Raw genomic sequence first — 27,956 nt, 5'->3', positions numbered from 1 at the left:
TTAATGGATATTCTTCGCTTATAAGGTTTTTCGATCATTATTATTTTTTTCTTTTTTGTCAAACAAATTGTGCTTAAATTTATAGGATAGTTCGCTATAAAGGGGGGGGGATGGATGCTGCAAGAACTATGTATGGATCTATGGTAGGATTGTATTATATATACGGATTTATTCGATGTGTGAAAACGTAAAGTTGATAAAATCAAAACGAGAAGCGCGGAAGAGAAGTGGCAGCAATTGAATGTTGATCCTTCTTATTGTGATTACGATCGGATAAATTGGTTGCAGTTGCATCCGGCCAACGCACTTTGCGATCCAGCGCACAAAGCGGCGTCACCCTAGCAACGTCGTCATCTTATAACTTACGGGATCTTAAGGGAGATGATGGTGGGATGATGGGTGGAGTGGGGGAGTATGGTGGTTGGTAGTTGGTAGTTTTTAGTTTTTTAGGGGGAGCTTTTGTGGTTCACATCAAACTTTAGGTCGTATCTAACTAAAAAATTGAATCATCTTGCGAGCAGATCGCCACGTCGGTTTTGGGGGTTGGAGGTATGTGGGTAAGTGGGTGTTGACATTTGATCCTTTCCAGGCTAGAAATTTATTTATCCGCCGGCATCTGGAGGTTATTTAATTTGTTTCTCGGCCCAAGTGCAGCTGCAAGGCAATGGCTACCGCTATGACTGCTGCTGCTGCTGCGTCCCCTGTAACCGCCGCTTGGGATCATTAATCCAACATTTCCACTAGCTCCTACACCACCTCCACACCCAGTTCCAGTGCCAGTCCCAGTCCCAGAACCACTTCCGCTTGGGATGATGGCGGTGGTGCTGTTGCTGTGGCTGGTTGTGGGTCTGCCGCGTCGATTCTATTGCTACCGTCGGTTGATCAACCCGTTGGGAGGCGCCTGTTGGCTAGCCGTGTGCATCAGCTCCAGTTCGACCAGTAGCGGAAAATGATCGGAGGGTATGTGTGGATGGGGGCATCCCACCACTTTGTTCTCTCGCAGCCAGTCATTGGAAACGGGTCCCAGTAGTCCCAACGGCACCATACCCGTTTTCGTATAGAAGATATAATCGATGATCCCCTTGAAGTCGAACGTGTAATTGGTGTGCGGCATGATGTCCTCACTGTAGGCGGAGGCCAGCTTGAAGGAGTGCGTGAACTCGTTCGTGTCATTCGACAGCAATCGCTGCAGGCACGACTTGTAGCCCATGTCCTTGAAGTCCAGATGGTCCATGGAGACGCGTCCCTTGCCAAGGAACTCCACCACACCGGAGTCGGGTAGCGAGTTGAAGTCGCCGCACAGCAGCAGTTGCACGCTGTTCGAGTCGTTCTTGTGACCCGGCCTAAAACTGTGGCTCGCCTCATCAATGATCGTCTTCAGCTCGTTGGATAGCATCATTGTTTGTATCAGCTTGACGTCACAGAATTCCGGATCCCAGTGGATATGCGCCGTGCACACTAGCAGCGGCTGCGAGATCTGCGTCACCTCGGACATTGGCTCCCACGCGTTCTCCTTCACCTTCAGCAGAGCCGCCAGCCCAATGTTATCCTTTGGCATCACACGGTTCAGCATGTTGTCCGAACCCTCGGCATTGGCCATTGCCAGTTGATTAAATTCAATAAGATGCTCCTTGATCAGAGTGAACCTGTGAGAAGAAGAAAGATTACTATTTTATCCTGCAACTGATGTGTGATTCTACTTACTTGGAGGCCCTAAAAAATATCGCACATCCGTCGACGTACTTCCGCTCCAGCTCAGACATTGTCTTGGCTCGGGATTTGGGGGAGAAGATACCCTCGTACCCATCGTTCTTCAGCTCCGGCAGGAAGAAGTGATAGAACTGTTCCGTTTCGATCTCCTGCAGGCTGATGATGTCCGCCGAGTAATGCCGTATCTCGTCAATAATCGACTTTTTCCTGTACTCCCAGCAGAGCGCCCACGACGGGCAGTATCCGTACATTTGCCGTGTCGCATATTTGTCGCAGAGGACATTGTAGCACATGACCGTAAAAATGCCTGAAATTTTAATTAGATATTAGTTTTAAATACTAACGCTAATTGCAATCTAAAGAATGGCTTGCAAACCAGGCCAACTGGAGCCGGTTGGAGCTCCATTAAGATTCAATTATAACTTACAGGCTGGTCGCGTTTTGTTGGGCTTGGCCAGTGGCAGCCAGGGCCTCTGTGGCGGTGGATTGACGGTAACTGCAAGAAGAAAAAGATACGCGGATTCAAGATTAGTCTAGAGCTGGAGTTGGCGAGTGAAAATGGCTAGAAGATTATGAAATTAGCACCCGCACACAAAGTCACACAACAGGCGCTATCGGCAGCCTACCCCACTGACACACTGATCGGCGAACATCCACGTTCTCCCACAACCACATACTGGCCACTCCACACCACTCCACTCCCACCAAGAGGCACCCCTCCTCTGGCGATTGCAACCGGTGAAAGTGACATGCACAAGCAATCAACTTGCTTCCGCCTTTGGGTTGCAGTCAGGTGTTGTTGTGGTTTTTGCATACACTCGAAAAAATTACATGTGAAATGCAAAGTAAAATGATCTAGTAGGCTAAAAAGTATCTGCAAATATTTCCCAGTACAACCCAGAGACAGGCAACCACTTACTCTCCCCTCCTGTTGCCCGGGAGGGAAACCACTTACTGGAACATGGGTTTCTCCAATTGGCAACGGGGCAGGCGGGGGCGACCTGCGATGTCTGGGGCATCTGCATCTGCATCGGCATCTGGGAATAGAAGCTGCGGTGATGATAGTAGTGCTGCTGGTGTTGCTGCTGCTGCTGCTGCTGCTGTTGATGGTGGTGATAATGGTGTTGATGTTGAAGCTGCTGCTGCTGGTGGTGGTGGTAATAATTTTGTTGTTGGTGGTGGTGGTGGTGCTGCTGATGATGTTGTTGCGGGTGGGGATACTGATAGAAGATCTTCCTGGCCACCCCGCCGCCATTCCTGTTTCTAGCGTTGCTAGCCGTGGCTGAGCTGGAGCTTACAACATTTTCACGCATAAAAAAGGGATCCGGATCCGCCACAGTTCGATTTCTGTTAATACCCTCCACACTCCACCAATAATTTGATGGGCGACCGTTATGTCCCAGTGTGGATCTTGGTCGGCCGCTCTCTCTCTCTCTTCTCTCTCTCTCTCTCTCTGGCTGTATCTCTTTATCTTACCTTTATCGCTCTTGCCTATCCCTGGCTATCTCTTTTAGTATATTGTTGTTGTCACTCTTGATGGTTTTTGCTCTTTTGGGGCTTTTGGTGCTTTTGGGGATTTGTTTTGTTTTGTTGTTTCGCAGACTTGTTGATTGTTTTTGCATTTCTTTTCTCCCTCTCGGTAATTTTTGTGCAAAACGGCTGAGGCTAAGACTGAGGTTGAGACTGCGACTGTGGCTGCGGCTGCGACGGCTGCTGCTGCTTCTGCTGCTGCTGGCGTCGTCGTCGTCGTTGACTAAAAACTTTCACTTTTTAATAAATTTTGTGATTTTTTTCATAATTTAGTTGGTTTGCTTGCTGTATGCTGTCTGCTGTTTGGTGTCTGCGCCTTGTTTTGTTTTTGGTCTTTAAGGTGATTTGATTTGGTTTTTTTTGTATTTTGTGTTTTTGCTGACAGCCTTTAATGACTACATGAACACAGCTTTGATTGCATTTTAATTGTACAGCAGTTGTTTGTCGGTTTTAGGATCCATTCGCAGTAAGGTACTCTACGTTAATTATGCAAAAATGGTTATTTAATTGAATCGCAATCGCAATCGCAATCACAGCAGCCAACAACAAAAATCACACAAGACGCTAAAATTATTCACCGAAAAATTATATATATACAAAACGAGAAAAAGGATGAAAAAAGAGCAACGTAACTCTGTTTGTCTCAATGTGTCTATGAGTCTATGAGTTGTGTATGAAGCGTAAGTAATAACTAAAGTGCCAAAATTACAAAAACAGACAGACTGACGAAAGACTCAAACAACAAACTCAATGCCAACTATTGTTAGCAAATAGCCGGCCGGGTCTTTTGTTTCTTTTTTGTCATCATTAGTTTGCCTTCTTTAGTGGGTTAAAGGTTTTTAGGTAGTTTTTTTTTTCATTTCATTTTTTGACAAAACTGTGGGGTTAATTACGAAACTTTTACTCAACGCGTGCGCCCACGCAGTACCCCCTAACTTCCATGGTAAATAATTTCACCGAATTTATGAGTGATTACCCCATGGATGGCCGACTGCCGACAGGTGTAACAAAAAGCCAAAAACACACAGCAGACACTTTGGATAACAAAGCGATCAACGAAATTTTAAAACAAATTTGTTCAGCCAGCGAAGCGTGCTACCTACCTGGTGGGGCAAGGTGGTATTAGGGGGCAAGTAATAGGGGGAAGTGTCAGTGGAAAGTTAAACCAACAATCAAATATTACTAATCTTTCTCAGAGGCTCTTTTTTTCAGTCTTCTGGTTATCATATAAGATTTCCTTTAATGGTGAAATATAGGTTACCCCTTTCTCTGTTAATCCTCCTCCACCTCTATCGCAATCAGTCATAAATTTCCACCGTCGCACAATCAAGATTATTACTATCTAATGGATGCATATCAATTATGTTTACTCTCTCTCTCTCTCTCTCTCTGGTGAGGCACGGTATTCGGTTCAATATTCGCCCCGCAGCCTGATGTCACGCCATGTCGTGCCACATCCACCCACCCACCTTTCGCCTAATTTTTTTTTTTTTTCTCGGATTTCGGTTTTCAGTTTTCGGGCGCCACTAGAAAGCCCTTTCTATCCAAAAGTTTTCATGGTCGTTGCTGGTTGCATTTGAAAACAATAAAAAACAAAGAAAAACAATAGCAAAAAAAAAACAGAAAATCCAAGACAACAAACAAAAGTTCGAAAGGCAAAAACCCAAGTGAGCGTATCGAAAAAGAAAGTGAAATTCAAATTGAAATTTGGTGCGATTAAAAACGGCAAGAGGCCTCTTGTATGTTTATCTGTTTCTTGGTAATACACAGATATACAATATATATATATATATAGATATAGTATGGTATGTTGGCCAACAATTTTGTATGCACAACTGGTGCTGAGACCTGCTTGCTCTGAATAGAAATCAAAAGTCAACTCGCCACTTGCCACACAACAAAACTCCTCTGAGCTCGGAGCTCTGCAATTAGATAACTTGTTTCTGCTGCGCCAGTTTTTTTTTTCTTTTTTTTTTTTCCAATCTCAGCCGCAACACCAACAATTGACTGCCAATGTTCAATGGCGTTCAGTTGCAAGTGGCAAGTAGCAAGTTGCCATAGATGCCAATATGGCATTTAAATTATAATAATGAGTAAAAAAGATATAATGTCGAAAAAAGAATAAAATTAATTTTATTTATTTTTTTTAAATAACTCTGTAAGCTATTCTTAATATTTTAGATTTTTTTTAGAGGCTTTTAAAGTGTTAAGGTGTGTGTTTTTGAGAAACCAGTTGGACGAGAGTCGCTTCTCAAATCTCAGCCACATTCAAAAGACTTCAATTGTGCTGCGTCACATGAAAAATCAATTGAAATTTGAAAATTGAAAATGTGCGAGCACCAGGGAGCGGATGAAGAGTGGCAACAGACACCATGTACCACCACCAGGCCCCCCGATGCAACTCCATCATCCATCCCAAGTTGCAGACTAGCGTGGGCTTTCTTTCCAATACACAGTGGAAAAAAAAAATTACTATTCTCTTTTTTTTTTATAATTTCTTAGTGAGAAACAATTTTTAAAGAATTCAAAATATTTTAAAAAAGATTGTATTTTTTTTTCATTTTTAATTCAAATGCAAGTCTTTGGATGTTCGTAGGAGGCTGGCTGTGGCAAGCAAGGCTTCGGCTTCTCTCACGCGATCTGCCAACAATGCCTCTGCTGCTGCCGCTGCCGCATGCTGCTTGGTTACGTTTATTTTTCTTTCGCTGATCCACTTTTAAATCTTTGCGCGCATTTTCAGTCGCCGCGGCGAGGTACTTTCTCTCTCCCGCAGTTGGAAAGCGGCAACAGCCTACTGCTGCTTACAGCCTGCTGACATTGACACAGCCTGTAATGGGCCATCCAGGCAGCAGCCAAAGAGCCAGGCTCTAAAAATTATGGTTACCAGTTACCAAAATACAATAAATCATACTATTTCCTTAAAAATAAAGTAAAAAAAAAATTCCTACAGAAGGTGTTAAATTTGGAGTGAAATCTGCCAATATTTTTATAAATTTTTAACCAAACATATTTGGTAATATCTTTTAAATTTATGTATATTTTTTTGCCTAAAATTTCACTTTAACCCTCTACCGTATACAACTCGCAATTTATTTCTTTTAATAATCATGGGATAAATTTTATAATTTTTTGTGATAAAAAGATACATTTTCAATCAGATTTTAATCTGTTTATATCTTTAAATTATTTTAGGTTGAAATTTAATTTTTAAAAAATTGATAAAATATTTATTTAATGTCTTTTATGTATGTATAAGAAAAAGTTATTTTTTATGGTAATAAATAACATCTCTTTAATCTCTTTTATCTTTTAGCAGGAAGTATTTGATTTATTCCCAGTGCAAGACCCATTCCCTGGTCATAAAACTTTCTAATCATTTGCACTTCCTTTTACGCAACAACAACCTTGATAAGCTAAATGAAAAAAAAAAAAAAACGAAAAAGCCGAAAAAAAACGAAAATGAAATGAAAACGAAACGAAAACAGGCTGTAAGCTCACTTCCGCATTTAAAACAATAATAAAGGCGAGACGAGACGATAACATTTCCGATTTCTGTTGCATATTTATAAGAAATATGGGCCAATTATGCGAATTACTTCAAAAGAAACAACAAAAAAGCTCAACGAGGTAGATCAGCAGAAAGAAACGAAAATAAAAACGGAAAAGGCTTTTGTCATGACAAAGCAAAAAATAATATTAAAAGGCGACCAAAAAAAAAAACAAAAAGTTCACATTTCGTAACCGAAATAACCGTTAACATTCACAAAAGCCAACAGTGTAAGTGGGCCGCAAAGAGCATGAGGGAGGTGGAGAGTTGGAAAGTGGAGGGGGGAGTGCGAGAAAGGGCGGGTTCCGGCACCGGCCCCAATCAACAGCTGTTTTTTTTTGTTGTTGCCCGGCCACACTATTATAATTTTTGGCACTAATATCATCACTATGGCGGCGGTGGCTTCTTCTTCTCTCCCAATTGCAGTTATAAATACCGGTTCTCTCTATATAAATAAACCATTTCAGTGCTTTGTGGCCGTTTTGTCATCTCTAACGAGGCCCGAATAAAAAGAAGGGGAAAGCGGGGTATATTGGCCAAAAGGGAATAAGAATATTAGCCATAAGGTGTAAGCCAAAGAATTGTTTAATTTTTATTTTTATTACTAATAGCTGTATTAGTTAGTGCCTACTTTACAGGGTATTTGTTTAGTCGAGGTCCTCCGCGTTCCTCCTAAGGCACTTCCTCTTCCCACACTTCGATCCGGCATGCTCCGATAAATCAGCAAACTTTTGTGGGAATCGATGACGCGGCGCGATGCGTTTAAAATGCATTACAAAGCACAATGTTGTCATAAAAATGAAATTAAATAAAAGCCGAAAACGAGCCAAGGGGGAGTGGGGGAGGGAGGGGGAAAGATCAACCGACTTAAGCCAATTAAATGATTAGGTAACAGTTACAACAATAATAGCATCGCAGCCCGCAGCACCACCATCTTATGCAGCCTCGTCATCGGCCCGGCCCGTCCCGACCCGGCCAGAAGCAGCAGCTACAGTCAGAGCAATAACAATAAAGCCCAGACGAGTCGAGCTATAAACCTTCATAGAGACACAAAATTTGTACGTACAACGGTGTGGACCAGGCCGGGAAAAAAGCCAGAAACTGAACAAAAAATTAATTCATGTTGTGCCCATTTCGTGAGCGGGCACAAAAAGGGACAAAAACTGAAGAAGAATGAGTTACAAGATACAAATGCCCGAGCGCGGATCTTACAACCGAAGATACAAATGCCCTTCGAGAGTTTCAGGGCAATCCAATAGGTTCAATATCTAAGAGGTCTAAAGGTAACACTGGGTATTAGGTAATAGGTAGAGTTTCTTGAGAAGAAATATCAAATTTCAAAAGTGTACTATACTATATTTAAGAATCTTGTATCTTTTATTTTGTATCTCATATCTTTGGCTAACTAAACATCTAAATGGTTACAAAGTTTTAAGATAAAATATCTTTTAGAAAAAATATCCAAGTAATTTGGATAAATACCTTTGAGAAATGAATATTGCAATGAATATTGAAATTTTTTCTTTGTATCTCGTATCTTTGTATTTTTGGCTATCAAAAAATTTGCATAAATGGTAAAAAAATTTCGGGAAGAATCCTTAAAGATCTAATAATTTGGATAAGTTACTTTTAGATCTTGGAATATTTTTTAGATTTTTTTAAGCAGAATTGGTAGGTTTTAAAACATATATATAGTATATGTATAGTAACCTATACAGTATCTTAAACTTTTTTATCTAGTATATTTAATCTTATATTTTGTATCTCGTATCTTTGGCTAACCAAAAAATATACATAAATGATTTAAAAAAAATTTTATTTAAGAATAGCTCCAAAAATTATGATGGGAAACTTTTAGATAATGGAATATTATTTGGAAAAGTGTCCTATATATTTGTATCTTAAATCTTTTATCTTGAATTCCAAATCTCGTGCCATTGCCTTTCAAAACATCTAAATGGTAACAAAGTTTAAAAGAGAATCCTCCTAGGTCCAGTATTTGGTGTAGATAACTTGGAGAAAAGAATACTATTTTGAATTTTAAATAAATGAAACTGCATAGATAAGTTTACTTCCTAAGAAATAATTTTGTATGCTAAAGTATCGTACATTTTATATCTCATATCTTGTATCTTTAGCCACCTATATCTATAAATGATAAAAATATTAATAGTACCCCTTGTAAGGGCATAATCGGTTATAAAAACAGCAGCAACAAATGAAGCACAAGCCGTTCACAAACGGCAGAAAGAGTTAAGAGCTGGGCCCCGGCCCTTCGGAGCATTCTCTGGCCACTTGATTTATGGAGTCCGGAGTACGAGACGCGGCGGTGCATCTTCTTTCCATCTTTCCAATGAAGTTTACGTCACCGGCCCCATATTAGAGGCCTCCGCCCCTTGGCCCGGCGATGATTTCGTCATTTGAGAGTGCGTTGCAAGAAGAGATTGCGGCTAATCTGGTAAACGGCTGCTGGTAATGGCAATGAGATGGATGAGTCGCTCCACTGGCTACCTCTTTGTTCCAAAAAAACTTGTTCTTTTATGAGATTGCAATCCTAACTGGTGACCTAACCAACCTAGATAGTCTTCAAGACCTCTAGACTTCTATTTTATTAGAAAAAGTGCAACCCAATTAACTTGGATTAGATAATATGGCTTACATTGAGTTCTGGTTCTATAATCTGGTTTTTTGTTCAATTCTGACCTAGTACTGGTATTAGGTATTACAAGAATCCCATTTGCAAAATCAGTTTAAAGAAAACCATTATTTGTTTTGAGGTTTTGCGGTTCGTATCTTTATAAAGACTAAGATAGAGTATCTGAATACAAATCTGGAACAATGAATTATAAATTCTTTTGTGGCGTGCATCTTGAGATACAATCCAATCGACACATTGCCCAACGTGCACACGAATTTAAGACAAAAAAAAAATAAACAAATTATTCAAAAAGTGAAGACCTTCTTTGGAGCTTTGTATCTCATAGATAGTATGGAATGGCATGGCATGGTGAAGTACTCTGGTACTCTGGTACTCGGTTAATGTGCCAGACAAGTAGCATTCAGCAATTGTCTGTGAAAATCTAAAACGAAGTCAACACGAAAATCAACAACCTCACCATCCAACTATCCAAAAAAGAAAAAAAACCAGACCCGACTCTAAGACGACCCAGAGAACGAGCAGCAGACGGCATTAAAAGTGGAAAAATAAGTGTAATAATGACATTTGGGCCGTTAGGAGTTGGATTCTTAACTGTTTGACATTTTGCGTAACCTTTTCCACAGACATTTGGCCTTTATTCGGATTAACAACATATTATATTTGGCCAAGAGGAAGTTGAGATACAATGATGATGGGAGCTGGAGTTGGAGTTGGTGGCCCACTGAACTGGCCAGCCGAGCTAATTGAAAAATGAAACTTTCAATTTCATGGCGAAATGCTAATTTCTGGCCAAAAGAAAAGTCAACTGGAAAAGCGGCAGAGAGTAGAGAAGAATAAACGAGAAGGAAAAATGGCAAGACTAAATAAAAAATAGTAGAAATGAGGAAAAAAAGGAGAAATAAGTGAAGAAGTTAGTTGGAAATTGTTTTTATTCTGTCATTTAGATACTCTATTTAAAAATTAAAAATTATAAAAAAATATATATTATTATAAACTAAATATATATATTAAAAACTAAATAACTATTATTATAAAACAACTAAAAGATTAACTAAAAAATGATAAAAAAGGAGAAATAAATGAAGAAGTTAGTTGGTAATAGTTTTTATTCTGTCATTTAGATACTCTTTTTTTTGGTTTAAAAATCATAAAAAATATGTATTCCTTTAAACTAAATAAATACTATATAAACTAACTAAATAGACTAAATAAAAAAATAGTAGAAATGAGAAAAAAAAGAGAAATAAGTATTATATACTCTTTTTGTGGCTTAAAATATATATATATTTTTTTAATATTGTTCGAATTGTATTCTTTAATAAACAAATGATTTATAGTATCCATAAAATTCACTTTAAAAACCTTCTAATGCCCTCAAAACCTACCACTTATTTGCCATAAATTTCTTAAAAGCCTATACTTTAAATTTAATTTTAAGTTAATTTCCTAACTAAAGTACCTCTCGCTAGAGAAGGTGAGGAAAAACAATTAAATTTCAAACGCTAGAAGGAAAAAAGAGAGAAAAACTAGCAAGTTTCAGGGGAAGAGACTAGAAAAGATGGCCCGCTTCACTGGCCAGGGGCTATGGCTATGATGGCCAGAACACAGCTCGGCTCACAAACAGCCACAAAGCGAGGCATTTATTGACGTAGCCAAAACACATTAGCCACCGCTGGCCAGGCCACTAGATATAGTGGTATAGTGGTAGTGGTGGTGCTAGCTGATGGCGCAAACAGTGTTGCAAATGACCCAATTATCCACTGACCCACTCGGCAGTCGGCAAGTCGGTTGTCCGGTCCGGGTCCGTGTCTGTGTCCGGAGACCTCCAGAGTTGGAGTTGTGAAATAAAGAAGAGCCAAGAGCCCTTGGACTGGAGCGTCTTTAGAAGCTGACCTAACAAGCGGCTTAAAATGGAGACATTAATTAGCCTAATGACAGGCACAAAATGCTCAGAAATTAATTAGCCAGTTACGGTTATGAGAGCGGTTAATTCTTTTTGCAAAATTTTGCAAAAAAACAAAACAAAAAAAATAATAATAAAAAAGAGCCGGCATCCAGAATACTTTGGCCAGGTGAAAGGTGGCCAGTAAATCATCTTCCAGCTAGATTTTTAGAGGTTCCCACTCTGGCCAGGTCTTGGCCAACCAATGTTTGGAAAGTTCATTTTCGAGTGGTGCAGTTGTTAGGCCTATCCGAAACGCAACAGTTCTGTTTATTTTTCCGACTTCGAAGCCCCCCTCGCTTTTCTCAATTAGAAAATTGAGTTTTTACTTTTTTCCACCAGATTTTTGGATTTTTTTTTTTATTTTTTTGTAGGCTATCAAAACAGCAATCAAGTTCTTTTTGTTTGACATTTTTGTTTACACTTTTTATTGAGTTCTCGTTCGGGCTTAATCAAAATAAATAAGTTGGTATTGGCCATATTGTGTATGGCTTACAATCGTAGTGTGTAGTGATGGATGGGGGATATGAGTTTAGGTCTATAGTCTACTATATATTATTGTTATTTGTGCAAAAACGATGCTTATAAACGAACAAAAGACTAACAAATACGAGAGAGCACTACTTACTGAGCACACAATACAAACTAGTGAAAATATTAATTAAATAAATTAGCTTCGAGTTGTAATTTCTATCTGGGGAATGGTAACACGTCTATCTGCCGGTCTGCCAGTCTGCCAGTCTGCCGGAACCTGCCAATGGAAAATCTGTGACATTTTCCACCCGACTCGTTGCTAGTAGGAGGCCTGAGAGACTGTAGCCGATCCGGAGCGGAAAACTTCAAGCAATTTCTGTGTGCGCGTTCGTGAGTTTCTTTTAATTAAAAAAAAAAACTAAAAAAAAAAAAAAGAAGGCGAAAACTTTTACTCGCCAAGTATAGCCAGCCAGTAAGCAGGTAACTAGGGCTGCTCTCGATTTTCACCTTTAGATTTGGATCTCAATTAATTGTGCACTAGATGTTCTTTCTCCAGACTATTCAGATACAAATTGAATCTTAATTCTTAAAAAGATACAAGTATTTCCCTTAAAAATTCAACTCTTACTTGAGATGATAATGATTTTCTAATACTAATAGATACTAAAACATACTAATGGATAATACGGAGATCCTTTCTACCATTTCCTACCAGAAACTTGACCCCCAAAGACCCCAAAACTAGCTATAACCTATGACCTAACCAGACCTATCTATCTTCTAAAAAAAGTTCACGTTGTAGCGCTGCAATTAAAAACTAAGTTTTAAAATTAAAAACCAAACCAATAAGACAGTTAAAAATAAAATTAGATCCAGGAATACCTACTAAGATAGGAACGTTGCTTAGGGTGGACCTTATTAACGTTAATGCACAAATAACAACAGCAACTATTTTTATAAAGAAATGTATCTTTCGGATCTTCACATGGTAGCTGGTGGTGAGCTCCATGCGATTTCTACAGTTTCTTCTTCTTTTTTAGCCACAAAATCTGCATAAGAGCCGCCTCCCCCTGCCCGCCGCCACCCTCCACCAGCAGCTCTTTTGGGACTTGGCAAAAAGAAAAAGAAAAAGATACAAAAAATATCTTAAAAATACAGCCGCAGTGAAAGTGAAAGTTGAAGTGGATGAGAGTCGGTCTCGGGTGTATGTGTTGGATGTGGTTCCAGGTTTCCATTTAGTTTGGGATTCAGTCACTCCATAAGGCCCATGATCACGACGATGATGATCATCATCAGCCATGTGTATGGGTGTTGTTCCAATTTAATGACTTTTTCCTTCCATCTCTCCACCTCTGTATCACCACCTCTCTTGTGTCTCTCGCTTCGTAGTTATGCAACTTGGGGGTATGGAAGAAATGTTAAAATGATGTCTGGGGAGATTTAAATTTTCCAATCCGAGTCAGAGTCAGATTCAGAGTCAGAGTCCACCCACGCAGCCGGATATCTTGCATCTCACGTTTCCAATTATCTATCCGTCGCCAAAAAGGCCATTTTCCATCTCTTGTCTCCCATGGATTTGATTCGGTTTCCATTGTCGTAGTCACGAGATGGTGGAAAAGCCAGGCTTCAGCTTACCCACCGAGCCCAGTATCAGCCGGGCGGTGGTGGTGGTGGTGGTGGGTGTGGCCCGGCTGTCTGGCCCCAGTTTGGCAGCTGCCACTTGGCTGTCATCGTGGCTGCCACCTCCACCTCCACCTCCACCATCGCACCACACCAAGCCCATGCAATTGCTATTGTTGTTATTGTTATTGTTATTGTTGCAATCTACTAGAAAATTCAAGGCTGTGGGCGTCGCATCCGTCAGATTTAGATTCAAATGCTCAAAGTTAAAGACGAGGCCCGCAGACGAATCGTTGCAGTTGTGGCTCCCAGCGCTATCCAAGCCACTGTCGCTGGCCGATCCCGCCGTATTATCCGGTCCATTGCAGGTCTCGATCAGCTTGCGCGATATCTCGTTGAGACTCTCGTCCAGGAGGGTCTCCGCCGACGAGGAGGAGGAGGAGGAGGAGGTGTTGCCCCCACCTCCGCCCCTGAAACAGTTCCCGAACAGATCGTTCACAATGTTGATCCCGCTGAGGATGTCACCGTAGCCGGAGTCGTCGCTCAAGCACTGCGACGGCATGGTCACCACGCTGGGATGACTGCGCTGGGATCCGATCACGCCCACAATATCCGCTCGACTACTGTCGCCGGTGATGGGGGCGAACTCCTCTCCGGCGGTCTCCTCCAGAGGAGGCACCGCCTTGGCGGTCGGATTGGGCCGGCTCTGGCTGCTAATGGAGCTGTCGCAGGAGCTGTCCGAGTGCGTGGATGACGTGGAGGAGGAGGACTCGCGGCTGCCACCGCCCTGTTCGCTCGACGAGGCGTCGGAGAGGGAGCGGCGCAGTGGGTAGTCCCACAGGGAGCGCAGCGGATCACAGTCCCGGCAGAAGCAGACACCGTGGGTGTGGTCGTGCTGCAGCATCCCAGGGGGTAGGTGGTAGGCAACTCCACCCGGATAGCCATCTCCCTGGCTGGTCATTTTCGGCTGCATCTCGGGCTCCAGCTTGAGCAGCACTCCGTTTCCCGGCTTCCGGTCCTTCTTGCGCCGCTTCCTCGGCTTTATGATCCTCGGCAGGCAGGTCTCCGACTGGGAAGTGCTCTGGTCCTGGCCGGATGCAGTTACTCCTGGCTTCTCCTGGGTTGTGAGCACAGGCGGAGCGGAGTTCTGGTATCGGAGGGTCCGGGACTTGTCGGTCAGCTTGAAGCCCTGATGGCTCATCGGGTGGTAGGCACTCCAGGTGGGCGGCATCGGGTGGTGGCTGTGGGGATGCGCCGGCGGCTGGAACTTCTGCTGGAGCAGCGGCATCCCCTGCGCATGAACCGCCAGCTGGGACATGGAAGCCCCGCCCGGCGGCCAGGATGGCGTGGACTTGGGAGTGGATTTCCGCAACAGCCGCTGCCTCTGGCCGGGGGACAGGTGACTGGAGGCATTCGAGATGAGCGGAATCCCGGCGCATTCGTTGATCCGTTGCTGGTTGACGACGCCGTAGCCACTGGGCTGTGGCGGCGGACCAGTCGCCGGCGAGGTGGTCCAGCTGGGGGGATGGGGCGCCGCATGATGCAGTCGCTGCAAGTTGTATCCGGCGGCGGAGGGCGGCGGCGGAGGAGGTGGGTGGGCCGGTGATCCGGGCCAGTGGCCTAGCTGCTGCTGCTGCTGCTGCTGATGGGTTGGGTATCTCAGGGGGCCGTAGGGTGGTGCAGGTGGTGCTGTTTCGGGCGCCCGGTAGACGGCCACATGCGATCTCATCTCAACTCTCGGTGGATCTCGGTCCTAGCCGATTGCACATGCTTCGATTTCGGCGATTCTCTGGTTGCGGATTAAGCCACTCGGTGGTGCATTTCGGTTGCCAAACGAACTCGAGCAGCGACTCTTACTCCGGACTGCGAAATGAAAACGAAACGAAGCGAACCACCGAAACTGGGACACGGCGCGAGCGCAATTACGAAACACTGGGGCGCATGCGCGAACGGAATCGAATCCAAAGCGAGGCGATGCGAGCCGCGAACGGGTTTCCACTGGATATCGATGTGTGGAGCGAGCGAGCAAGTGGAGCAAGTGTCTCCACTGAGGTCTGATGCCAGACTGAAGTCAGCTGCTCCGGCGATCGCCGATCGGGCCGGCTAACAGTAAAAGCCGTTATGCGAGATTTTCCACTCTCTCTCGCGCGCACTCTCTTTTTTTTTTTTTTTGTCTCTGAGCGGGTCTTACGTTCCACATGCGATCCACAAGTAAAGCCGGCTTTTAAGCTCCGGGGGGGGGTGGGAGCTCTTTCGCTCTCTTTGGGCCAACGTCCAGAGAGCGGCTTTTGCATGTCGAGGTCGTGCAGTTCTTGTAATTGTTGCATTCAATTATTATTATTTTTAATTGATGCTTGTGCATTATGTTTTTGGCATTAGTGTCCAGCAGTGAGTTTAAAAATTTAATTGCATGGACGGGAAAATAGTTAACAGTAGGGTATATTTCTTGACTTTTATTTCACAAAAATAATTATTTGAACCAATCTCATTACATAGCCAAGATACCCTATTCCCGTTAGTTGAAAACTTTCTCTTTTCGGAAGCCTTTTTTGCGCTCTTGCTCACGAGCTTTCCTTTTTTTCCCCCCCACACACTCTCACACACACACACACACACACACACCTGGTTACGCACCAAGTTCACACACACCAGCACAACCAAAGGAAAAGTAATGATAACAGGGGCCACTCACATGACAAGTTGTCCAGCATGTAGGTGAGCAGTTTCTGCGTGCCGTTCGGCTCGTTGTAGATGTTCATGAACTCCTTTTGCAGCGGATTGCCCATCAGCCCCAGTATGACGAGGTGGAACAGCTTGCCGATCTCGTATGGCAGCACTCGCAGAAAGTTGTTGTTCAGCAACAGTTCCCTAAAAGAAGAGGAGTCGATGAGTTGGAGAAATCCTGATGGATGGAGCAGTGAACAAAATGGGGTTACTATAGGGGCCCTTATAGCAATAGATTCTTGACAACAGATCCTTACACCAATTTAACACGAATATATACATAGTAACTATGGTTCTTAAACCACTAGTTACTTGACAAAAAGGGGTACATCCTACTCCTATCTAACTGGTTTAACACAAATATACCATAAGTAATCCCTAATACCTATATCCTACTCCTATCTAACAGGTTTAATACAAATATACCATAAGTAATCCCTAAAAAGTCATTCAACCAGTAGATTCTTGACATTAAAAGGTAGATCCTACTCCTATCATCCAGTTTTAATATAAATAGGTAATAAGTAATCCCTAAAAGTCCTTATAGCACTAGATTCTTGGCATTAAATGGGATATCCTACTCCTATCTTACAGGTCTAACACAAATATACAACAAATAATCCTAAAAAGGACCTAATACCACTATATTCTTGACATTAAATGGTAGATCCTACTCCTATCTATAAGTAATCCCCAAATAAATGATATATCCTTCTCCTATCTTACAGGTTTAATACAAATATCCATTAAGTAATCCCTAAAAGTCCTTATACCACTAGATTCTTCACAATAAATGGCAGATTCTACTCCTATCTTACAGGTTTAATACAAATATACAATAATTAATTCCTACATTGACATTAAATGGTTGATCCTACTCCTGTCTTACAGGTTTAATACAAAAATACAATAATCAGGACTAATAATCTCCAAAAAGTCCTGATATTAATAGATTCTTCACAACAAATGGTAGATCCTACTCCTATCTTACAGGGCTAACTCATTTATACAATAAGTAATCCCTAAAAGACCTTATACGACTATATTCTTGACATTAAATGATAGATCCTACTCTTTTCTTACAGATCTAACAAAATTATACTATAAATAAGCCCTAAAAAGTCCTAAAACCTCGCCGGCAGGACTCACCGCAGCTGGATAAGCTCGCCGAGCTCTGCTGGAAGACTTCGCAGCTTATTGCTGGACAGGTCCAGGGTGCGCAGACTGATCAGCATGCCAACGTCGGCTGGCAACCGAAGCAACTGGTTGTCGTTCAGGTAGAGGGCGGTCAGGTGTTCGAATTCCCAAAGCGACGGACTAATGTTCCGAACGCAACCTGTCATAGAAGGAATATATTGGATTAATATAATGTCTCTTTTGGCATTCCTAACACCATAACATACCTGTTATCTCCAGACCACTCCAGTTTGTCTTCTTGCCGGCTGCTATATCCTCCTGCGACAGAAAGATCTGCTGCCTCCGATTGGCGCTGTCGTATTTGTCTTTGTTACGAGACATTTTATAGTGATTGCCTGTGATTTTTTGGTAAATAGCAATAAACTTTACATTAAAAGATGTCATTAAAGGAGGAAGATTGCAATTGAAAAGCATTTGGTTTTGTTTCAAGGAAGTTAGGGCTCATGTTAGGAGACGAAACCTCACTTAGCAACATAAATCATTTTAGTTTTTAGCTTAAAATTATTAAGGAGAATTGGAATCAAATTATAACCTTTCATAATAACCGCCTGATGATAAGCGTCTCTGCAAAATATTAATAAATTGGTTTCAATTATTATTTCGTATTAGTAAACAAAGAGTTTGGGGTTTTGGGGGGGGATGGTTTTGGTAATGGAATACACTTGCAATCAAAATAATGTCTAGTATGAAAGATATAGATTTTTTTTGGCAATAATTATTTACTCTTATTTTGATTGCAGGCGTAAATTAAAAATCATAAATAAATGCAACAAAATTCGATGTTTTGAAGCGCGCGCAAAGTGCAAGCACACACATACACACAAACACACACACATGGCTCATGTAATGCAAATGGCGTGGGTGGTCTACTGCCAGGAGAGGATGAGTACATATCCTGCCCCAAACTCAGTTTACCTGTGCCAAGATTATATTCAAATTACGATCAGCTTAGTTAGCTTTGCCCCCAAAGTCAGTTTCTTGAATTTCGATTCGGATTTTCTTGCCAATCTGCTCCTCTGCAAACGCCGCGCTCTTTTTCTACGCCACCCGCAAATTACTTATTAATTTTGAAACGGTAAACGGTAAATGGTAAACGGTATGATGGCCAGGGGAGTGGATAGTTCCCCTTAACACAATACACTGCGAATTTCGATATTAACTAATGTGTTTTATTTTTTGGATTAAGTGTTTTTTATGTCTGTTTGTCGGAATAGAAGCGACGAATCTACAATTCCCCTTCTCCGTGCCTCCGTCTGTGTTCTCCGTCGCTTCGCTTTCCCCGCTTTATTTATTGCGCGATTCGTTTTCATCGTCGTTTCTTGTTTTTGTATACATGGTGTTCGGAGTTGCCACTCGATGTATTTACAAATGTGCCCTATCAACACCAGTGGCCTCGAGCCACTCGTTATTTGATCTACAAAAATAATATGCTCTTTGCGAAGCGGGCTTAATTTTGTTTTTTTTTTTTAATAACTCCAATTTATGTACAATTAATTGTTCTATTTATTCAAAACAAAACAATCGCCCACACACACATAGCACACGCACACACATATACAAAACGGTCACACACACACACAGAGGTGGCAGGGTTGAAATAAAAACAGCGTAGATTTCGTACTGTTTGCTATGCTAGCCACTTTTTGGGTAACTCTTTTTCTGGTTGTAACTCTGCACCGATCGCGATTCAATAATTCGAATATTATTATCCTTTGATGGCGATTTATTTGCGGTTCCGTCTGCTGATGCTATGTTGTCTTGTTCTTCGCTTTCCTTCTTGTTCCATTTCTCTTTTGTGCGCTTCTTCTGCATGGCGCTTTCGGTACTGCCAACTCTTTTGTTAAAAATAGCAATATTAGGATCACAGTTATTATTTATCTAATATTACATTAAATTAAATATTTAAACCTTACTATTCTATAAAATATTTGTTTTTTTATGAAAAAAAAAAAATCTATAAGAGAGACAAAGATTTTACAAAAGTGTATTATCTCAAATGATTTTTAAGTCTTCCTAAATTATTTTATGCTAGTAGTTAGATTTATTTATTTACTCGGATTTTATTAGAATTTGAATATTAAATAGTTAAATATATTTTATGATTATAATATTTTTAACCCGTTTGGTTTTAAATGAATTGGCAGCACAGCTTTTCAGTTCAATCGAGTTGGCAGCCCATTTATTTTGAAGCGGGATGCAAAAATGAAAATTAGGTGCCAGTTGAATGTTTGTATCGAAATTCATAAATAACTACTTACAGATCTATGATGACACCGGAATTCGCAGATTACCTGGAGAGAGACAAGCAATCTGTGATGTCAATCGCCCCGGACGGATGTAAAGAACACTATTTGTGGATATACGAAAAGACAAGGATAACAGCGGAGGAACTTTCGCGGCCCTTCACCCGCGAGGAAGTGGAGGAATTGTGCCGGCGTACCAAGGTTAAGGTGCAAATGTATAGAAAGAACTGCGTTTTTGAAGCCAAAAAGCGATTCGATGCAAAGGGACGCTTCAAAGACGCCTCTCAGCGCTACATTGACAAAATGCTGATAAAGGCGGTAAAGCGGAAGATGGTGACGCCGTATTCGGACGAGGAGGTGGCCAAGTGGAGGAGCATTAACCGCAGTCTTCTCAAGGAGCAAAATCTAAGGCGTCTGGAGATATGGCGCCAAAACAGAAAGAGCCTCTCTAGGCAGTCAAAGACTTTGAATCACACCAACGACAACATCTCGGATTCGGAGCTAATGTCCTCCCAGTCGAGTGTCTCCATTGGCAGTATCTCGGATTTAGAGTCTCATCTCGATGACGGTGGACTCATTGGTATCGGAGATACAGAATCCGCAGCATTGGGCATTAGTAGTACTTATCCACAAATGAAGCTGGTCAAAAGAGCTGATATCTCGGATTGCGGCGGCATTCTAGAAGAGGAGGACGACGATGACGTCAGTCAGTTGATAATAGAGGACATGGGCCAGACCCAAAGCCAGGACGTAGCACAAAGCCAGAGCCAGGAGCTGGGCATCGGGCCAAGCGAAGAGATCCACCCTAGCCTGTTGAATCTGGATTGGGTCCAAGCGGGAATAGAACTGAACTCCGAGAGCATTTTTGACGAAAAGAATACCCAATCCCAGAAGAGTGACGACACCAACTACGATGCCTTTGGAACCCAAGTGGGGGGCGCATCTACCCAAGATCCGCCCATCTAGTTAAGATCTTTATGCTTATTTTATGTAGTGCTGGCGACAATTTAGAAATGAATATTTATGTTATTTTCGTTTATTTTTTAATTAAAAGTGATGGATATAAAAACTTCCTTAAAAACATTTACTTATCGAATATGCGATTCACTAGAATCCTATTTAGAATAAAACCCTACGCTAGTTTCAATTAATAATTAAATATTCTTTAAAATATGTACATTCTGATTCGGTTCAGTATGTGCACGGAGTTGGACATTTAAAATGCTCCCATTTACATAACTCTATGTATTATTTACATTGATAATTAACTTATGTGGTCCCAGAGGGCGTGGCAGGTGGCGGGTTGTGGCAGGTGCGGGGTGTGGGGGTGCTATGGAAAATGGTCAAACAGGAACTGTTCCATGAACAGTGACTCCGAATGCTAGTTGGACGTGGTGTCGCCCGGCTCGCTTACAGCAATTGTCATCTTGGCCTCGTCGCCGCTTTCCGGTTCCTCCTCGTCCTCGTCCTCGTCCAGTTCCTCCTCGTCCAGATCCTCCTCGTCTTCATCCTCCTCCGTCATATCTTCATCCTCCTCGTCGTCATCCTCGCCGAAGCTATCGCCACCGCCAGGACCCTCCACTGATGGTAACTGAACAATCGTCGCTCCGCCCGGCGTCACAGTTGATCCCGCAACCGTGGCTGCCACACTGGAGGCGCCACTCCCTGCCACCCCTGTTGTCCGATTCGTTGGTAGCTCTATCGTCACTATTCCGCTCATCGTACTGATACTCTTCGGGCCGTTGGCCGACTTGCCCTCCTGCTTGATGCTCAGCATCATCTCCGTTCCGGAGCGGCTCTTAAAGTGCGTCTTGATGTGCTTGGAGAGGTGGTCGCTGCGCATGAACTTCTTATTGCACTCGCGGCACTGAAACCGTTTCTCCCCGGTGTGTGTCCGCCTGTGCCGCTGCAGCTCATCGGATCGAGTGAATCGCTTCCCGCAAAACACCCAGGAGCAGACAAATGGCCGTTCGCCGGTGTGCCATCGCAGATGCGCCCGGAGATGTGACGTCTTGCCGTACACCTTCTGGCAGCCGGCTATATGGCATATGTGCTGGCGCTTCTTGTCCGAGTGCTTCTCCCCGTCGGTGCAGTTGGGGCAGGTGCATGCCACCCGCTTCAGTCGCGGCTTCGACTCCACCGACTTCGATTCCCCGCCAACAGACCCGACGCTGACGTTCAGGGTGGTGCTGTTCTGGACAGGATTTATGGTTGTGGTCCCACTACTTATCCCCCTTATGCTGGCCCCTCGCACTTGGACGCCGGTCGGCGCTATAGATATCGGATTGCCCGCGGAGTTGCTGACCAGATTGGCCTTAGCCTTTGGAATCGATGGTGGGGCGGGATTGGCACTTGGCTGGGGCAGGGCCGTGATCTGAATGGACGCCGGTATGCTCAGGCTGGACAGGGTGTTGCCGTCGGACTGCAGGAACTTGATTTGTTGAGGTGAGGACGTCGTGGTGCTGGGCGTAGACGCGGGAGCTGGCGGATTGACGGCGGCGAAGGTGTCCGGCGGCTCTTGCTTGATGTTGGTGATCATCTGCGTGGGACTCTGCGGCTCCTGCTTGGGCAGCACTTGCAGATGCGACTGCCCACCAGTCTGGATCTGAGGCACTGAGGGCAGCTGGGTAAGCACCTGCTGCAAGTTGGCGGGCAGATTCGGTGGCAGCTGGTTGGCTTGGATGATCTGCACCTGGCCCAGTCCGGGTATGTTCTGGATGGGCAGGGCCTGCAGGTTGGGCAGCTGAAGTGGCGTGGGCACTGCCGCCGGCGCCGCTACCGGAGCCGGAGTCGGAGCTGAGGTATTCTGCCGCAGCTGAGCGGGATACACGGTTAGCTGCTGGCCCTGGGCATTGGTGATCGTGATGGGCTGGTTGGCCGGTATCTGCCCACCCGCGGACGCTTCGCTGATAGCCTGCAGGAGCTGCTGGTGCTGGGCCTGCTGTTGCTGCTGGACCTGAACCTGCTGTTGCTGCTGGACCTGAACCTGTTGTTGTTGTTGTTGCTGCTGCTGCTGCACCTGGACCTGTTGCTGCTGGACCTGCTGCTGCTGGTGGGGATTCTGGATATGTATGATGTTCGCGTTGGGCGGCAGCTGGGGATACGGCATGGCCGCTAGCTGAACCTGCTGTATCTGTCCGTTGGGCGTCACGATCTGGGCTATCTGCGAGAACTGCGGGATGATTTGCATTTGGGAGGCGGCCGGCATTTGCAGAGATTGCGCCTGCATGAGATTGGGCATTCCCCCGCCGGCTGCTGCTGCTGCCGTCTGCACGGGGACGTGGACTGTCTGGTAGATGGTTTGTCCGCCGGCGGTCTGCACAGGAATCTGCACGGCCACTGTCTGCTGCTGTTGCGGCAACGACTGCGTCGGGAACTGCACCAGCTGGGGGCGCAGTTGAAGTGGCCCATTTTCCACTTTGATGGACTGCCCGCCGCCCAACAGCCCCGATATGTTGCCCAGCAGTCCGTTCGCTGCCGCCACCGACGTGGGTATTTGCAGATTGGTGCCGGGTATCGTTATGGTACTGGGTAGCTGTGCTGTGGCGCCTCCTGCCGCTGCTCCTCCAGGTGCCGTGCCCGGTGTCGCGGCTGCTCCGTTGGCACTTGTTCCCTGGGGCTGTTGCTGCTGCTGCGCCTGCTGCTGGAGGAGATTGGCGACGGGTATTTGAATATTGGTGCCCGGAATGCTGAACAGTTGGGTTTGCGCCGGCTGCTCTTGGGCCAGGCCGTTCAGCTGCTGCAACTGGATGCAGTTGGAGTTCCCCGGCGCCCGGATGATCTGGCCGTTGGGCGTAATGAAGGCCTGCTGGCCGTTGATGTTCACCGGCTGGGCAGTGGCCAGCTGGGTATTGAGGTTCGGGATGAAGATGGCCTCCTGGCCGTCGATGTTCACCGTTTGCATGGGCATGGGCTGGACGATTTGGAACATGTTCTGGGGCAGCCCCGTAGCTTGGGCGCCACCAGCCACTGCGGCACCTGCGGCTGCGAATTGCTGTGGTATTTGGTGAATGGCTATCTGCTGCATTGAGGCGGCAGCTTGGGCACCTGCCTGGGCCGCCTGGGATGTATTGCTGTTGGGGGTCGATGGCGCGGGAGTCGCCTTGCCGGATACGCTGCCCGCTGAGGGCGCGCCAGCCGGAGCACTTTGCCTTATCATGACAGCACTTTTAATTTAGAGTTTGCAGTCAGCAGCAGTCAGTAGTCTTTCAACAAAAACATGTTTAATTTTTTTCCATTAGACGCGGTATGAGTGGATTGCATTGAGACGGCAATTTCACAAACACAAACATTTAAAAGGGGGCACACAGAGGGTTGTCACGCATAACTAAACACACATAATACATAAACTGCAAGGACAATAAAGTTAAGGACCGAATTAAACAAGTTTTTGGATAATTTTGTTTTGACAAACGCAAAGTGAGAGTGAGAATGGGCAGGGCTGCACGGCGTCTGATATCGATAGCAGCCACATAGTTATCGATAGCTAAGAAGGGTGGCAGCACCGAAAAAGGGCACAAGAAGAAGACCGACTCAGAAGCTCTGTTTCTGTTTTGTCAACAAGTTTCTGTTTTTCTTTAAGTTAAGCCGTCTTCCGTAGTCTATGTCCATGATGGAGGTGGACCAGATGCCCCTGGCCGACGTCGTCTTCGTGATCGAAGGCAGCGCCATCAACGGGGCCTACATCAACGAGCTGAAGACGAACTACATTCTGCCGACTCTGGAGCACTTTACGACGGGCTCGATCGACGAACGAGAGTATCTGATCGCGGAGCGTTTCGCTACTCTTTACGGGATTGTGGTCTATCGCACGGCCGCCAATCTGCTGGAGCCCATTTGCTCCACCTATGGCCCCTTCCTGCAGCCGCAAAAGGTCATGGAGACTATAGAGCGCCTGCCGCTGGTCGGCGGCGGAATGGAGTCCTGTGCCCACATGGCAGAGGGATTTGCAGCAGCGCATGGCTGCTTCGACGACTTCGCCAAGCATCGCCAGATGATTGACCAGACCAGCGTCCAGCGTCACTGCATCCTCATCTGCAACAGCCCGCCCTACCAGATGCCCACCACAGAGTCCTGGAAGTACCAGGGCAAAACCTGCGAGCAGCTGGCCTCCATGTTCAACGAACAAAAGATAAATCTCTCGATCATAGCTCCCCGGAAGATGCCCGTACTCTTCAAGCTCTTCATGAAGGCCGACGGGGACCAACCCATAACGAGCAAGAACTACGCGAAGAACATTCGCCATTTGGTCCTTCTCAAGGGTTATAGCCTCAAGGAGCGGGCTCCGAGTCCGAACAGTATGGCTGCTCAAATGGCAGCGCCCAACGCTGCCCAGGCTGTGGCTCAGCAGCAGCAGCAGCAACAACCACAGAATCCTGCGGTTCAGCAGCAGCCGGGTGGTGGTATGCCCATGGACACTAATCCTGCACAGCAGCAGCAACAACAGCCACAGCAGGGCAATCCGCAACAGCAACAGCAGGTGCTGAACATGAACCCGATGCAGCAGCCCCAGCAGCAGCCCGGTCAGAATCCCCAAGCGGGACTCCTCAATCCCCAGCAGCAGCAACAACTTATTCAGCAACAGCAGCAGCAGCAACAGCAGCAAAATCAGTTTGTGCCGAATCAGATGCAGAATCCCAACTTTCCGGGCCAAAACCGGTGGATGTATCCCAACCAGCCGGGCCAGCAGCGTCCTCCATTCATGCAGGGTGCTGGGAATGTAGGACAAGGCGGCGGAATGCAGTTGCAGCAGCAGCAGAACCCCAACTCGGCATTAATCTCACGCATAAATGCACCACCGCCTAACCAAACTGTCAACTCGCTGCAACAGCAGCAGCAGCAGGCTCAGCAACAGCAACAGCAGCAACAACAGGTCCAACAGCAACAGCAGCAGGCTCAACAGCAACAGCAACAACAGGCCCAGCAGCAGAGGATGCAGATGATCAGCCAGCAACAGATTCTGAACCATCAACAAATGCAGCAACAGCAACAATTGGCGCAGCAGCAACAGCAGCAGCAGCAGGGACAACAGCAACAAGGAAATCCGAATAACCCCGGAAATAATATGATGCCGGCTGTTTCAAATGCTGGAAACATGCCCAATCCCCAACAGCAACAGCAGCAGCAGCAGGTGGGCCAGCAAGCAAATCCCCAACAACAAGGTAATCCTCAGCAGCAACAGCAGGCGAATCCGCAGCAGGAACAGGCTTCCCTAAGAGAGAAGATCTGGACAGGCATCTTAGAGTGGTCGGAGAAACCGAAATCAGATCAGCAGAAAATTCCTCACACTCTCCAGTGCACGGTATGCACCAATATTAAGGACGGAGAGCCGGAAATCAAGGCCGAAAACTGGCCTCCCAAACTCCTGATGCAGCTGATGCCCAAGCACTTGGTGGGCAACATTGGTGGTCAGTTCCTCAAGGACTCGAAGATGGTTGTTTTCCGGCCAACACCGGGCGAGGCGCTCGATTCGCTCGCCAAGATGATGACGTCCGGGTACGCAGGTTGCGTCCACTTCTCATCCATTCCCAACTCGCCGGCATGCGAGCTCAAGGTTCTCATCCTTCTCTACACTCCGGATCGGAATGCGTTCCTCGGATTTATTCCCAATAACCAGGCGATGTTCGTGGAGCGGCTGAGGAAGGTTATTCAACAGAAGCAGCACGGGAGCATGCAACAGCAACAGCAGCAGCAGCAACAGCAGATGCTGCAGCAACAGGGCAAGTCGCCAATGGAGCTCCAACAGCAGCAGCAACAACAACAGCAGCAGCAGCAGATGCAGCAGGACAACTCGCAGCAACAGCAACAGCACTACAATCAGTATCAGATGAACATGCAGATGGGCGGAGGTGGGCCAGGTGGTGGACCCGGTCCCGGCGGAATGCCCATGCAGCAGAACCAGATGCAGATGAACATGATGCAGCAGCAGCAGCGGATGCCCCTGGGGGTTGGACCCGGCGGCGTTCCTAATCCCAACTTGCAGCAGCAGTTGCAGCAAGTGGCCCCCAATGTGGCGGCCATGCAGCAGCAGCAGCAGGCCCAGCAACAGCAGCGCATGGTCCGCCCCATGATGAGCAACAACAATCCGGGACTGCGCCAGCTCCTGCAGCACCAGAACACGCCCGTCAACCAGTTTCGGCCCCAGATGGGCGGCCAAAATCCAAATCAAATGGGCGCCGGTGGTCCGATGGTTGGCAATCGAAATTTTGACGACGGAAGTTACGAGTTTATGTAGGAAGTAATATTAATTTTTATAGGAGTTCGCAATTTCATACAATTCATTATTTAAATAAAATATAAATAATATAAATCCCTACTTCTCTGTAACAAGAACAACTTCGAAAGACAAGTGATCTTAAAAGGAAAATGAAACTTTTTATTTTTGGTTTCAATTTTATTTGATATCCACTAAGTATGGGATTCCTATCAGTATCTGTTGATTCGCTTCACTAACTTTAACCCTAGATGGACGAGGTGGCGTAATCGGCCGGGAATTTGAAGATGTGCTTGCCGGTGGCCTGGACTGAGGGGAGGAGGCCAGCATTGGGAATGATGTTCCATGAGAGGTAGAGGGACACGTTCCGGTTATCCTTAAGACCGTTGCCGTCGTCCCAGAAGTAGTACTTGGTGTTCATGTTTTTGAAGTCCAGAACGGCGTTGTCGCCGCGAAGGATGATCTTGTCCCAGAGCACCACCTGGTTGAGCTGGTTGGCCGGCGTCTTGTACTCGGCGGTCAGATACAGGAACAGCTGCTTCACGTTCCAGTTGAACACGTCGGTCAGGTTCGTCTGCAAATCAAAGGTGACGTAGCCCAGATCGTGTTTCTCGCGGGAAGCTCCATAATCCGGCACATTCTTCACCAGCACCCGGACCGTGTTAATTGAGGCGTCGGTGCGGTAGTCGAGAAAGACGGTGGACAGGAAGCAACTGAAGGTGAGGCAGGCTAGGACGCTCAGCGTATACGCCACGGTGGCGTTTCCCCGGGTCAAAACCGTATGCATCGTTAAATATTCGTCGTTTCCTTTTTCCTGGAGTCTAAATCGGCAAAATGACACGTATATCCAGTGTTGTCAATGTTTGATGGAGTGTTGCCAGATGCCGATTTGACAAACACACTAAAAAATCCAGAGTTCCCCCTAAATTCAAAAGTTCACCGGAATAAACTTTCAGATATTTAAAGCTTTTAGAAATATAAAAATTTGCCCAGTGGTACATCTCATTTTTGGTGATCTATCCCGCAAGAATTTCGCCGCAATTACATTGTAGTTTGAGTCCGGTTCGCCAAATTCAACCGATACGGGCGTTTCCAGG

At 45.2% G+C, this 27,956-nt stretch overlaps 6 protein-coding genes across 9 annotated transcripts; 2 read left to right on the top strand and 4 right to left on the bottom strand.

Annotated features, from left to right (window-relative positions):
• Window positions 1–149: 149 nt before the first annotated feature.
• LOC26514865 (CCR4-NOT transcription complex subunit 6) lies at window positions 150–19,218 on the bottom strand. 3 transcript variants are annotated; one of them, XM_014911867.3, is made up of 8 exons: window positions 19,025–19,218; window positions 17,936–17,967; window positions 17,610–17,738; window positions 17,356–17,542; window positions 16,175–16,350; window positions 2,138–2,206; window positions 1,705–2,017; window positions 150–1,646 (listed from the first exon to the last, which is right to left on the bottom strand). In XM_014911867.3, exons 2-8 carry the CDS (start codon window positions 17,940–17,942, stop codon window positions 869–871), a joined length of 1,659 nt encoding a protein of 552 aa, XP_014767353.1. In that variant the 5' UTR covers window positions 17,943–17,967; window positions 19,025–19,218; the 3' UTR covers window positions 150–868. The 3 variants fall into 3 exon arrangements, with proteins under 3 accessions (XP_014767353.1, XP_044574308.1, XP_014767352.2); XM_044718373.1 differs by lacking the exon at window positions 19,025–19,218 and adding an exon at window positions 18,319–18,826; XM_014911866.3 differs by lacking the exons at window positions 16,175–16,350; window positions 17,356–17,542; window positions 17,610–17,738; window positions 17,936–17,967; window positions 19,025–19,218 and adding an exon at window positions 2,666–3,946.
• LOC26514989 lies at window positions 11,787–16,166 on the bottom strand. Its single transcript, XM_032456279.2, has one exon. The coding sequence runs from the start codon at window positions 15,209–15,211 to the stop codon at window positions 13,463–13,465; it is 1,749 nt and encodes a 582-aa protein (XP_032312170.1). The 5' UTR covers window positions 15,212–16,166; the 3' UTR covers window positions 11,787–13,462.
• A 322-nt stretch (window positions 19,219–19,540) lies between the features above and the next one.
• On the top strand, window positions 19,541–20,729 carry LOC6498913 (telomere-binding protein cav). Of its 2 annotated transcripts, XM_032456281.2 has the most exons (2): window positions 19,543–19,629; window positions 19,690–20,729. In XM_032456281.2, the coding sequence occupies exon 2, from the start codon at window positions 19,719–19,721 to the stop codon at window positions 20,610–20,612; it is 894 nt and encodes a 297-aa protein (XP_032312172.1). In that variant the 5' UTR covers window positions 19,543–19,629; window positions 19,690–19,718; the 3' UTR covers window positions 20,613–20,729. The 2 variants fall into 2 exon arrangements, with proteins under 2 accessions (XP_001955687.2, XP_032312172.1); XM_001955651.4 differs by having other exon boundaries at window positions 19,541–20,729.
• LOC6501652 (transcription factor Sp4) lies at window positions 20,667–24,105 on the bottom strand. The gene has a single exon (XM_001955650.4). The coding sequence runs from the start codon at window positions 23,803–23,805 to the stop codon at window positions 21,028–21,030; it is 2,778 nt and encodes a 925-aa protein (XP_001955686.3). The 5' UTR covers window positions 23,806–24,105; the 3' UTR covers window positions 20,667–21,027.
• Window positions 24,106–24,149: 44 nt separating this feature from the next.
• Window positions 24,150–27,694, top strand: LOC6498914 (mediator of RNA polymerase II transcription subunit 25). The gene has a single exon (XM_032456277.2). It carries the CDS (start codon window positions 24,250–24,252, stop codon window positions 26,878–26,880), a length of 2,631 nt encoding a protein of 876 aa, XP_032312168.1. The 5' UTR covers window positions 24,150–24,249; the 3' UTR covers window positions 26,881–27,694.
• On the bottom strand, window positions 26,996–27,646 carry LOC6501651 (signal peptidase complex subunit 3). Its single transcript, XM_001955648.4, has one exon. The coding sequence runs from the start codon at window positions 27,644–27,646 to the stop codon at window positions 27,107–27,109; it is 540 nt and encodes a 179-aa protein (XP_001955684.1). The 3' UTR covers window positions 26,996–27,106.
• Window positions 27,695–27,956: the final 262 nt, after the last annotated feature.

The sequence above is a fragment of the Drosophila ananassae genome, chromosome 2L (genome assembly GCF_017639315.1).
Source record: "Drosophila ananassae strain 14024-0371.13 chromosome 2L, ASM1763931v2, whole genome shotgun sequence".
Lineage (NCBI taxonomy): Eukaryota > Metazoa > Arthropoda > Insecta > Diptera > Drosophilidae > Drosophila > Drosophila ananassae.
The sequence above is the reverse complement of the archived record's forward strand: the minus strand, read 5'-3'. Positions and strand labels throughout refer to the sequence as shown.